At 41.2% G+C, this 13,453-nt stretch overlaps 1 protein-coding gene across 2 annotated transcripts in view; it reads left to right on the forward strand.

Moving 5' to 3' along the window:
* Window positions 1-13,453, forward strand: part of ERN1 (endoplasmic reticulum to nucleus signaling 1) — a 62,287-nt gene that overhangs the window by 44,327 nt on the left and 4,507 nt on the right. Inside the window, exons 7-17 of one of the 2 annotated variants that reach the window (XM_037914295.2) lie at window positions 196-297; window positions 2,220-2,481; window positions 2,821-2,899; window positions 4,340-4,502; window positions 5,318-5,436; window positions 5,912-6,103; window positions 6,869-7,073; window positions 8,249-8,339; window positions 8,711-8,900; window positions 12,051-12,150; window positions 12,770-12,969. In XM_037914295.2, coding sequence (XP_037770223.1) covers window positions 196-297; window positions 2,220-2,481; window positions 2,821-2,899; window positions 4,340-4,502; window positions 5,318-5,436; window positions 5,912-6,103; window positions 6,869-7,073; window positions 8,249-8,339; window positions 8,711-8,900; window positions 12,051-12,150; window positions 12,770-12,969 — 1,703 coding nt within the window. The remainder of the gene's footprint in view (window positions 1-195; window positions 298-2,219; window positions 2,482-2,820; window positions 2,900-4,339; window positions 4,503-5,317; window positions 5,437-5,911; window positions 6,104-6,868; window positions 7,074-8,248; window positions 8,340-8,710; window positions 8,901-12,050; window positions 12,151-12,769; window positions 12,970-13,453) is intronic. The other variant, XM_037914296.2, reaches the window with a different exon arrangement.

Here is a 13,453-nt window from a genome sequence, read left to right on the forward strand (position 1 = left end):
CAGTGGAACAGAAATTAGTTTTGTCTTTAAGTTCCATGAGGTGTAACTATATCTCTTAGTGCCAGGAAAAACCTAAAAGAAGGCTAAAAACATGAAAAGCAGGATGTGTGTTGTCCTGAGAAGTGTCCGGCATGACGGGTGACTAGTTCTGTTGTCTCAAAGGATTATTTACACAGAGTGTGTATTTTTTAACAGAATACACTATTACAATGTATGATACCAAAAATAAGGAGCTCCGATGGAATGCCACCTACTTTGATTATGCAGCCACTGTACCTGATGAAGATGTGAAATACAGTAAGAACTTTGATCTTGTCCTTTGCATTTTTTTTCACTTTGCTATAGCTCCAATATCCTGACATTTTTCTCTGCAATGGGCAGAACCAGCTCCTCCCTCCCCCTGCCTCTGTATCTACACACTGATCTTTTTAAGTTGCTCTGCCCTGCCCCCTTCCCTTCTCCCCCCTTTTACCCTCCCCCCCCTCAATTCAGCCACATAGTCCTGGAGTCGCTTCTTCAATCTGAGTGCATATATGGCAATCCTTTAACTTGTCCAATCAGGGAAAGGATGGCCCTACTGCTCTGGCACAGATTTTTTGTGTGACTTTGGGCAAGTCACCTAATCTCTCAGTGCCTCAGTTTCCATAGCTGTAAAATGGGATGATAATTCCCTGCTACATAAAGAGGTTGAAAAGCTTAAATCATGTTTGTAAAGCTTGTTTACATCATCAGTTGGACATCACTAGAGAGATGCAAAATATTATTAGCGTTGATGCTATTGATAATGATTTGCACTTCCACCTGACGATCTCAACAAGTGTGAAAGTGCAAAATAATATGACTATTAGAGTAGGACAATAATTATGTATGAAGAATACAGCGTATCCTCCCTAGAATTACAGTGCCTGCTGTTTGAGCACAGAATGAATGACGATGATAACGTTTGTTTACAGCTATTGTGAGGAAGGGGAAATTTTGGAAGAGATAACTATTGGGGCTAAGTTTATTAAAAACAGTGGGGCTTCATGTGGATCAGGAAAATGGCACTGCCTGGTTGTGATCTAGAGAGAATAACTTTAAAACACACATGAAATTTGAAACTTGTCCTGTGGTATGGAAGAGAGCATCAGGTAAGTGAGTTAGAAATAAAAACAAGAACCTTCTAGTTCTGATTCCTAGTGGATATTTCTTCACCTTGCCAAACTATTGCACAATGGGAGTGAGCCCCAAAATTATGGTAAATCGCAAATTTTACATGGAATCAGTTACCTTCCCTTTCATCTTATTGGGAAATGTCTGCTGCTTTTCAGTGCTGATACTGTTTTTTTTTTTAAAACAAACAAACAAATGTTTGACTCTGGAATAAGTAGCATTAAATCCCAATGTCACTGGGGTTTCCCTGTAAATCTTGAATATTTCAGCCTAATTTATCAATGTCAGAGTTGTTTCTAATGGAAGTAATCAAAAAGAAGTGTGCATGACATGGTTATGCTGTTTCATTCCCAGTTAAGGCCCCAGTCCTGCAATGCGATAATTCGTTGACTCAGGGGGTCTGTGTGCAGGTGCTGGGGCCTGCCCAAGCATATTGTGTTGCGGGATTGGGCTGTCTATATTTTCTGAATCTGGTCATTTAAAATAGAGCGCAGAAGAACTTTCAGCCTCTTAGCTGGGAATTCCCAGTTATACAGGAGTGTGCTGTCTTGTAATGTGTGTTTGGAGACACTGTGGTGTGGAGGCAGGTCTGCAAGTCCTTAGAAGTATATGCTGAGGAGCCAAACTAAACAATATATTATTTCTACTGGTGAGAGGGAAGAATGTATTTACATCAGGATAATTTCGAGAACTCTTGAGCCACTCACTAGGGCTAGTCTTTTTCAATATAAAATGAACCAGTTTAAGGGCTTGTCTACACAGAGACTTAGTGTGAGGCAAGCCAAGGTGTGAATCTACAGCACAGTAGCTTGCTGTGCACTAACTGGCCATGCAGACCCTGCTGCCATGCACTAGCGCGTAGTAGCAGGGTTAACACAGCCAGTTAGCGTGCAGTGAATGCACTATAGATTCACACTCTGGCTTGCCATGGATTACGTCTTCTTGTAGACGAGCCCTAACAGATTTTAGTAGCTCATTCAAGGTTCAAGTACTGCCAATGTATGTGTGTTACTATAGCCATGAATAAGCAGGAGACTCAAATAACCTCGTGTATTTGTATGTTTTAGAAATGTCCCACTTTGTATCTAACGGAGACGGGCTGGTGGTGACTGTGGATAGTGAGTCCGGGGATGTGCTGTGGATTCAGAATTATGGTTCCCCGGTGGTAGCTTTTTACATCTGGCAGCGTGAAGGACTACGGAAAGTAATGCACACAAATGTGGGAATAGAAACGCTGCGCTACCTGACCTTCATGTCTGGGGAGGTTGGACGCATCACTAAGTGGAAGTATCCTTTCCCAAAGGAAACGGAGACCAAGAGCAAGTTGACGTGAGTATAAATATTATAGTCAGAATAAAAGTTATAAATATTGTTTTCAGAGTCTGACTGATGGTGCTTTGCAGTACCCTAATTAGAAATTGTGTTTCTATTCAGTTACTTAATAGAGCTGCTATACTATAAATTGCAAGGTAGTAGAAGGAGAGAGTACATAATTGGCTATTGCTCTTTAACAGTTACTGAACATTGTGTTTGTACAGGAATAAATAAATGCTGATCATGCCAGTGACTCAAATTGAAGTGTCTAAAACAGTGCGTGACCAACTTTGTAACTTAGGTGGTAAAAACAGCCATTTGGAACTTTCTCCCTAACTTTTGTTGTTGTTCTAGACCTACGCTCTATGTAGGAAAATACTCAACGAGCTTGTATGCATCTCCATCAATGGTGCATGAAGGAGTGGCTATTGTGGTAAGTTAGATACTTCAGGACTTTGATACCATGTTTTGAAAAGCCCACTTTCTAGTATTAGGTATGGTTCTGTGCTGAACAGTTGAGAATTAACCCTTTATCAGGTCTCCCAGTGTTTGGAGTGTTTAGGCCCATCTCTAGTTATCATTTAAGGCTGTTTGTCCTGGCAAAACATTGGAAAACTCACAGCTTTGTCATAGCAAAAAATGCAAGTGTCAGTTTCAGCTGGGAAAAAAAATATATATATATTTTTCAAATATACGGAGTGGTTTTTATTTTAAAATCTGCTAAGTACTTAAATTCATTCAAATGAGAAATAGACATAATACACACAGAATATAGATACAATGATTCTTTGTGTTATGGATTATTTAGTGATTCTCGATCTTGTTGTGATAAAGCATAATATGCTTTCCTAAATTAAATGGTTTGATTGATATCTTGTCACTGTTCAACATTTCCCAGCTATAAAGGATAGGAATGCTGTACAGAAGACTTTTTGTGGGTAAGAAGCCCTGCACTGATCACACTCCATTCATATTTGGAAAGGGATCTTCACAACCTTAAGGACTATAATCTTAGTTAAATAACAAAAGCAGTTCACAGAGGACTGCTGAGCAACTAGGACTTTTAAAGTAACAAATTACAGATCAAGGAAGCCACAGAAAACCATGAAAATTTGACAGTACAACCTTCTTTCAAGAATGGTTTCCAGTGCTGTATGTAATATTTAGTTATAGCTAGTCAGGAAGTGTCTCTCTCTGGCTGAGCTGGGACGGAAACCCTCCCACATCTGAACCAGACCATGTGAGTTCAAGTAACGTATCAAGGCTGTTTCTACCACTATTGACAATGTGTTGTGGTTATTGATGTTAAAGTTGCCACCCAGTTCATACTGTTGAAAGCACCAACATTATGATGAGATGTTAAAGCAAGTTTCTGTTTGCTGGATTGTGGCTAGCCTGGGAGGAAGGTAAAGATCCTTTTTCCTATTTTTTTTTTTTTTAAAAACAAGGTGGGGGGAGGCAACCCCACCTCCTAAGCAAGACTCCTTCTCTCAGTAATGCAGGATCTAACGTCCAAGGCTGTGTGAACTATGGCTGAGGGCATAATGGCTCTCATGTTTACGAGCAGTTACTGCATTGCTGGCATGTAACTTGTTGCTTGCTAACACTCTCTGACCCTGCGGTATGAGAGGCATGGTATATGAAGTAAACCCCAAATTAAGGTGGAGCTTCCCACCTGTAATTTAGCAATAAAATATTTTGAGTTAAACATTTACTTAATTCCAAGGGAAAGCTTGTGGCATTTCTAATATGACTTTTGAGTTATGTCCCGTCTTTTGTCCGAGTTAGACTGGTAAATTCTCTGAGGTTTTGTAAAGTGTTGTGGAGAGAGAGAGTGCTTTGTTAACTGTAAAATAAATCTCTGTCTTTTTAGCCCCGTGGTCGAGCCATACCTCTGTTAGAGGGCCCCAAAACAGAAGGAGTTACTATTGAAGACAATGGCGAGTGTGTTATCACTCCTAGTACGGATCTAAAATTTTCAGCAGGATTGAAAGAAAAGAAACTCAACTACTGGAGGAACCACTGGCTGTTAATAGGTACCAGGAAGTCAGTAATATTCCACCCGCTCTCTGTTGCACTGTCCTCTGGTGGACAAAAGCAATAATCCAAACAGAGATTATTGTTACCATATACAAAGTATTTTAAATTACATCCAAAACCACCACATTAAAAGATGCAAAGTCAAGCACTCAAAAGTTAGAGGATGCCAGAAATAAGTTTGCCTTACCACCCTAATTTGGCCCCCTTATGCATATACATTATGATACAGTTTTTAATTACATGATCATATCCTGTATTTTCCAAAGGCCCCTGTCTCATTCAGTGCACAGGATGGGCAATGCTCACTGAAAGGGTAGTTATTCAATATTTATTTTCAACAAGAGACAAAATCAGGGTCCAAATCTGCAGCCAGAGCCTGAGCACAAGTCCTGCTGAAGTCTGGCCATAATCAATACTTGCAGGTTTAGAGCCTTTAAGAGCAAGAGCATTGCTTCACTTCAAAGGGCATGTCACAGTTTTCAGATATATACCCAAATCTTCCAAGCTTTGGGTCATTCCACAGGGACAGTGCTCTGGTGTTAAGGTACATATAAGACAGCCTCATTTTATTCTAAACTGTCATAACCCACAGTATCTCCAAACACACATTACGAGACAGCACACTCCTGTATAACTGGGAATTCCCAGCTAAGAGGCTGAAAGTTCTTCTGCGCTCTATTCTGTGATGGCCTCAAGCCATTTTATTAATGCAAATAAGCCCTGAGTATTGCTTCTTGGCAGAGATACCAAAATCAAGCATGTTTGCCCTAAAAAGTAACAATTCTTGTAACAAATGTTGTTTTATTTAAAGGACACCATGAAACACCATTATCAGCCCCTACAAAAATCCTGGAGAAATTTCCAAGCAGTTTGCCTAAACCGCATGAAAATGTGATTCCAGCTGACTCTGAAAAAGCCAGTTTTGAGGAGGTTTGTAAATAACCTGATCGTATTACTGAATAACTGAAGAAGCCACTGGAAAATTACAGGGGAGGGAAATGAAAATTTTGGGAGAACTTGGACTCTGTAGGACAAAGTGTAGGGAATTTTCCCAAGTTCTTTGTGAAAGTGCAGCACAGTACCCTCCCATGGGGTGTCATTGGCATTATTCTGTGTTATAGAACTCTTGATATCAGACTTAAAGCTGAGTCCTGCTTTCCTTGCACATACAAAACTCCCATTGTCTTCAGTGGAAATAGTCCATTGAATGAATGAACTGCAGGGTCCTCAGAAGATTGACCAATTTTGCTGTGAGCCACCATTACATCCAAGAGAGTCTTGCACGTCAGTAAGCTTTTAAGAAATGGGCCCGCATTGAAATGTACTGTACTAACAGCTGTACTAGCATATATAACGTACATTATCCATTGAGACTTTGAACTGATGGAGTCTTCTGTGTTCCTAGGTTATTGGTATAGTTGAAGGTTCCTCAAAAGAATTGCCTCCTACCATTCCAAAGGACATTGAAGAGAAGCCCAGTCCACCTGTACCTCGGCCAGAGGCTCCCGTAGATTCCATGCTGAAAGACATGGCCACAATCATCCTGAGCACCTTTTTGTTTGTGGGCTGGGTAGCATTCGTCATCACCTGTCCAATGGTAATGCTGATTGAGCTTGATATTCTAGTGAATTCTGAGAAAGGGCTGTAATGTGTGGCAGCCTAGCCTGGTAAAGATGATGCAGGAGTTGGGGAGGAAAAGAGTCACGACTTCATAAAAGAAGGGCAATTCTGTTTTCTCCATTAGCTATCAGTAATAATTGTTATCACCATGATAACTCACAGATATGCAATCTGATAACTAAGGCTACTGCATGTTTGATGTGGCAGTGATTTCTGTGACACACACCATTACACTTGAGACTTTTCCTATTCCACCTGCAAGACTCTTCCATGGATTTTTGCCCATAGTTATTTTGTGTGTGTGTTGATCCAAAGACCATTGAATTTACCAGAAGATCCCCGCCCCCATCCACTTCTCTGATCTTTGTTTTACCTGTACCCTTTGTTTTACTGTACCCTTTTACTGTTTAACGGTAGCTATTCAGTCTAAAGATGCTTTTCTAAGGGAAAATAAACTTCAGGCTAATGGCATTTTTTGCTACAACAAACTACCAGCCTGAGTCATCAACCATGCTTTAAAAATGTATAACAAGGTAGAGAACAGTTTGGGTTACAGAGACTCTTTAACTGCCCTACCAGAAATAAGTTAGGAGTCTGGCAATGAGAAGTTTTTCACTTAGAGGATAGTAGAATCTGCCTTTTCTGGATGCTGAGCCATGGACATGCCACCTTGTCTGCATGTCTATTGAGATTTTTATTCCTTCATTGCTGTGGTGTTAAGATCATCTCTTTCCTTCTGAAGAGTACGCAGCAACAGCAACTGCCCTTCAGTGCCCCCAGCGATCTCCCCCCAGAGGCAGACTTTTTGGACACCTCCTATGTGCAGACGGAGAGTTCAGCTACCAGCACACCGAACGTGTCTCCCAAAGCATCAAACCACTCAGCGTATTCCAACCTCTCTGGCTCTGACACTGGGAGATGTCTCTCCACTGAGCAGGAAGAGGGAGGTAACGTTAATCTAACTTCTTTCATCGTATGTCCCAATAAGAATTCAAATCAGAAAGTTTGTAACATTTCCCCCACTGCCAAAGGTAATAAAGCACAAGAAGGGGTCGGGGGACGACAAACATAGGATATTGACAGTATTTCATAGATTAAGACCTGAAGGAACCAGTGTGACCTCCTGTTGTATAACGCAGGCCAGAGAACTTCCTCCTTTGATTCCTGCAGCAAGCCCAGGACTTCTGGTTGAGCTAGAACATCTCCTAGAAAGACATCTGGTCTTGAATCCTGATTTTTGGGATTCATGTCCACCATTGGGTGTATTCTCTCCACCCCTATTCTTGAGCTCTTCTAGTGAGAGGCAACTTTTCAAATTCTTTTTTCAATGCTGACCACAAGTTTTTGTCATTTTAGGCTTAATCCTACCACTGACTTCACTAGAAGGTTTGCCTGGGTCAGGAGTGCAGGATTGGGCTGCTCATGGGCCAAGTGCTCATTGGCATATTTGAAGTGGGTTGGCGGCCTCAGTCCAGACCCTAATGCAGAAAAATCCAGCTTATTTAAAAAAATTGTTATATTGGCATTAATAGAAGCCAAGAATTGAGTAGACCACGGAAACTGGACTCTCCCCTCTCCTCTGCATGTTGTCTGTGGTCCCTCCAGGGAAGTAAGTTCCACCATGAGGGCAGCACAGTGCCTGCACTGCACGCACTCTGCAGCGCTGTCAGTTCGGCACCTTCCACCAATGCTACATTCACATAAGCATTTTAAAAACTGGAAAGGGCTTCTTGTCTCCTAAAAGCTGCTTGTCTCATGTATGTCCCCAGCCATGACCTTTTGTCGAAATTCCAAAGGGCTCCAGCCCCACTGGGGCTGTCCTGATCTGTACACAGAATGTTTGAAATCATGAATTGGATAGTCTGGTGTCCAGCCACCCAGGTGCAGTTTGCATGCCCAAATCTGAATGTCAGCCTGTACAAAAACTTGTCAGCAATGTATATGTAGTTTTGAAAGCCTGGCCCTAGATCTCCTCCCTCCCTCTTTCTTAGTTCTCAGTGTTGTGCATTTAAACTTGAAAGAGGAGGTTTTACATACCGACTCCATATGGATATGCAACTGCAAAGTGCTGACTTTTAAAATCTGCCTTAAATTAATCCTTTTGCTGCTTATTTTTGTTCAGATGAGGACACACGCATAGTAATGGTCGGCAAGATTTCATTTAGCCCGAAAAACGTACTGGGACATGGAGCTGAAGGAACAATTGTTTACAGGTACAAGACAATCCATGCATTTGATTTTAGAGCCCAATTAATGCCCCACTATTTTTTTGAATATTTTTAAAAAAATTCTTATGGTCTAATATGAATGGAAACATTCCCATGAGACTTTTAAAAGTAAGCGCTCTGTGCATGTGTGTGCGTCTCTTTTCTGCAGTGTCCCTTCACTAACAAAAATCCAGAGTTATTGTCGTCATTTGTAAATATTTGTTTGAAATGAAAGCATTGAACAGAGGCACCTTGTCCAATACTGGAGAAGTGCTTTTTAAATCTATCTGTGTGAAATGTGTTCCATGTAACCCACCTATCTCAGTGCACAAACTGACTCTAAGAGGTTTCTCTGCTATACGGTTCACTGTCTACAGAGGGACATTTGATAACAGAGATGTGGCGGTGAAAAGAATTCTCCCTGAATGCTTCAGCTTTGCTGACCGCGAGGTGCAGCTGCTGCGTGAGTCGGACGAGCACCCCAACGTGATCCGCTATTTCTGCACTGAGAAGGACAGGCAGTTTCAGTACATTGCCATAGAGCTCTGTGCTGCCACCTTACAGGAGGTAACAGGTCACTTACAAACAAAAAATTGCTAAAGCAAAGAGCTTTGGCTGTGGGGTAAAGGCAGAGAGAAAAAACAGGCTGTGAAAGGCTTCTCAATGGCAGACTCTAAATTCTGCTTTGAGTCTGCAGTTCAGGCACCTGTTCTATGCAGACAACATTTCTGATGTTACCCAAATCACCATCTGTAATTGGTTATTTACTTTTACAACATAGTCGTTTGCTGTATGTGTAGTTAAGAGGCTTTCCTCCTTGTATCATCATCATCATCCCTTCAGTGTTATCATAGTCCAGGGTGAATCTGAGACAGCCCAATTTACTGTAATACTCTGGTATCACAGAAGCAAAGAACACAGCCTCATGGGCTATACACAATTGCTGTTTTCCTTCTATCTTGTAATCAGCAACTATAATAAAGAGAAGGGGTATGGCATCAGTGTCCCAGTGCCTGCCAGTGCTTGGGTGGTAAAACAGAAGAAGAAAACTTTTTCTTACCCTTCCTCCTCCCTGGCTTCCTCTGCCCAGACAACATTCCTTTTCCCCCTTTGCTGTGTGTTCCTGCCATTTGACTTCCCAGCCCTCCCCAGGTCTCTGATATAAGAGAAGTGTGTCTATTGAACCTTCTATATGTGTTCTTGAAAAAGGCTCATTCTCAGTCACTCTGTATCTCCCACCATGTGTAAGGCATCTGCTGCCCTCACTAGTAGCCTCTCTAAAATGTTGCTTCTTAAGGCTTTAGCTTGTCCTGAGAGCCGCCTTTTAAAGAAGCCCAGCAGCGTGAGTGTGCAGGTGGCGCATGTGCTAAGGAAAGCTTTGTGGGGGGAAGTGAGGCAAGGGCTTTGCTTAGCCTGGTGTGAGTAAGATGCTGGACACCTTGGCCTACCTACTTTCAGCCTCCTCATTAGGGCAGTGCTAATGAGCAGCATTTGCTCAGAGTTAAATTCCTGTTGAAAGGTTTCTCTGAGCTAGGATAAAACCTAAACATAATTATGTTCCTTTAAAAACCAGGCCATCTAGGGAAACTGACGAGTAAAAGCTCCAGCTATCTTGGGCTCTCACTGTGGAAATAAGGGAGATTTAATACTGAGCGGTAGAGTAGAAAGCTAATGCTGTGCCAGTTTTTAAAAATAGTAAATGGGATGTCTTGGTAATTATTGGCCTGTCAGCCTGACATTGATCCCGGGCAAGTTAATGGAGCTCCTGATACTGGACTCAATTAATAAGACTCAATTAATAATCATGATGTAATTAATGCAAATCAACGTGAGCTTAGGGAAAATAGGTCCTGTCAAACTAACTTGATTTTTTTTTTTTTTTGGATGAAATTACAAGTGTGGTTGATAAAGGTAATAGTGTTGACATAATATACTTAAACTTCTGTAAAGCATTTGACTTGGTTGCTTAGGATCACAGGTACCCACACCACATCGTAATTAAAAAAACTAGAACAATATAAAATGTACTTGGCACACATTAAATGGATTAAAAATTGGCTAACAAATAGATCTCAAAATGTAATTGGAAATTCTCTTCAAGTGGGTGTTTTTTCAACCAGATCTTGCAGGGACTGGTTCTTGGCCCTATGCTATTTAACATTTTTATCAATGACCTAGAAGAAAACATAAAAGTCATCACTGATAAAGTTTGCAGATGACACAAAATTTGGGGGATTAAGAGGACAGGTCACCTATGCAGAGCAATCTGGGTCACTTGGTAAACTAGGTGCAAGCAAACAGTATGCATTTTAATATGGCTAAATGTAAATGTATACACCTAGGAATAAAGAATATAGCCATACTTACAGAATGGGAGACTTCATCCTGCAAAGCCGTGATCCTGGAAAAGATCTGGGGGTCCTGGCTGAACATGAACTCCCAGGATAACGCTGTGGCCAAAAGAGCTAATGCAATCCGGGGATACATAAAAAGGGGAATCTTAAGTTGGAATAGACAAGATATTTTACCATTATATTTGGCAGTGGTGTAACTGCTGCTGGAATACTGCATCCAATTCTGTTGTCCACAATTTGCGAATGATATTGATAAATTAGAGAGGGTTCGAAGAAGAGCCACAGGAATGATTAAAGGATTAGGAAACATGCCATATAGTGGTAGACTCAAAGAGCTCAATCCATTTAGTTTAACAAAGAGAAGATTAACGGGTGAGCTGATGACCGTGTATAAGTATCCATATGGGGAACAGATAGTTAAGAATGGTCTTTTAATCTAGCAGAGAAGGTATAAAACGATCCAATGGCTTGAAGTTGAAGCCAGACAAATTCAGACTGGAAATAAGGTATAAATTTTTAATGGTGAGAGTAATTAGCCATTGGAACAATTTACCAAGGGTCGTGTGGGATTCTCCATCACTGACCATTTTAAATCATGATTGCCTGTTTGTTGAAAAGATCTGCTCCAAGAATTATTTTGGGGAAGTTCTGTGGCCTGTGCTACACAGGTCAGACTAGAAGATCACAATGGTCCCTTCATACCTCTATGAGTATGTACAAATAGCTGGGTTTTTGCTTTTGTGCCCAAACTGGGGGGAAAAAATTTAGTTGAGTGAAACCCAAAACACAAAGTTTCATTTAATTTTAGGGGGGGCAGGAGTTAACCTTTTTAAAAATAAAATTGCAATAAAATTCTAAATTAAAGGGCATTTTGAATTGAAAAATCATAACGTTATGTTTTGAAAATGTCAAAACTCATACACTTTGGTTTTTTTCTGAATTATTTTTTCAGGTGGGGGTGGAGTTTGACTCAAAGACACAAAGTTTCAGTCTGCATTTTTGGCAAAAATAAATAAATGCTGGGCTGAAAAAATTCACTCTGCTGATTTACTGGGCAGTCTATTGCTCTTCGCTTTTATTTGGGATCCCCTTGTAAATAAAAGTCCTTCATTTGAAGAGCACGCTGGAGTGGATCAGCACATGGGCTCTCTGCGCAACAGGCTTGTGGAATTTTAGTACAGTATGATGTCTTAAAGTTCCCCTTTGTCTGTGGGATAGCCTATAACCAGCTCTCATTAGATGGGTAGAATTTACTTCTGTTGAGGGAGCTTTTCAGTGGCCTGAGATCTATGTAGAGACCAGTGTATAAAGAACATGCTGGGGTTTTAGGCTTACTTTCTGTTTTCCCTTATATAATGTATAGTATGTGGAGCAGAAGGACTTCAGTCGCCATGGCTTACAGCCCATTAACCTACTGCAACAGACGACATCTGGTCTTGCTTATCTACACTCTCTCAATATTGGTAAGAAGGCCCTTCGTTTCAATTTCAGGTGACTGTATGTTTTATTGGTGAAGAAGCAAAATAAGCCAGCCTGGTGCAGGGAGCTATGGCAGCCATGTAGTTTATTGCTGGGTGGCTGGGAGAAGTGGAGACCACTCATTCTTTTTCTTTCCTTTTTTAAATAACAATGCCATTCCATGATGCCCATTCACGAGTGGCCATGATAGAGCAGCACTGGGAACCAGGAAATCTAGCTTCATTCCCAGCTCTTCCACAGACTTGTATGTGACACAACCCCTCTAAGCCTCAGTTTTCCCTAGCTGTAAAATGGGGATGATACTTCCCTGCTATATTAGCATTTGCTTTGAGCTTCTCAGCTACTGTAGAAGTCGAATATAACAAATGATGGCTTTGGAATACCTGGGGATGTGTGGAGGTGGTGATGGCTCTAACAAGAACTTGCAAGATTTGAAGGAAATGGGGTAGAATAGGCAACAGGTGCCTTGAGCTTAAGCCTATAGATCCCTGACCGTTAACAAAAACTGCTTCAGTAATGTGAAAGGATTTCATTCCAAATAAATAAAACAATTAAAAATGCTCTTGGTGCTACCCGGTGTCAGTTAATTGGTGTTTGTATTAGTCCACAGGGATTTGAAACCTCATAATATCCTAATTTCAATGCCCAATGCCCATGGCAAGGTCAAAGCCATGATTTCAGACTTCGGCCTGTGTAAGAAGCTGGCAGTGGGCAGGCACAGTTTTAGCCGTCAGTCTGGTGTGCCAGGCACTGAAGGGTGGATCGCTCCAGAGATGCTGAGTGAAGATTGCAAAGAGAACCCTGTAAGTCAATCACATTTGTTCTTGTTCCGAGGGTTAGGGAAGTTCCATGGAGTGGGATTGGCAAGTGTCACACTGTTGCAGTCAGACCTTTACATCCACAGTTCATTGCCTCTTCATTCAAGCTAGTTTGGAACTAAAATGTCTGTGGACTAATTTTCAGAGGTTCTGAACACAACTAGCTCTTGTTGAGGGCTGAACTTTCTGATTAGTGGGCTATTACTGTATTATCCTGTTCCATATTTTGTAGTCCTAGTGAAATCAAAGTGATCACCCAAGGGGCCAACAAAAATCAGTTACTTACTCATGGTGGCCTTTAGCAATAGAATGGGATTGTACTAGAAAAGTGGGGATACTTTAAGTGGTCACTTAAGACAGGAGATGTTCTTGGAGGTGGGTTTAGTGCAGGATTTGCCATGTTCTAATTACTTTAGAATATTGTAGAGAGAAGTGTGATTATAGAAGCTTCTATTGTTCCCTCAGATGC

Source organism: Chelonia mydas, chromosome 14, assembly GCF_015237465.2.
Source record: "Chelonia mydas isolate rCheMyd1 chromosome 14, rCheMyd1.pri.v2, whole genome shotgun sequence".
NCBI classification, from domain to species: Eukaryota; Metazoa; Chordata; order Testudines; family Cheloniidae; genus Chelonia; species Chelonia mydas.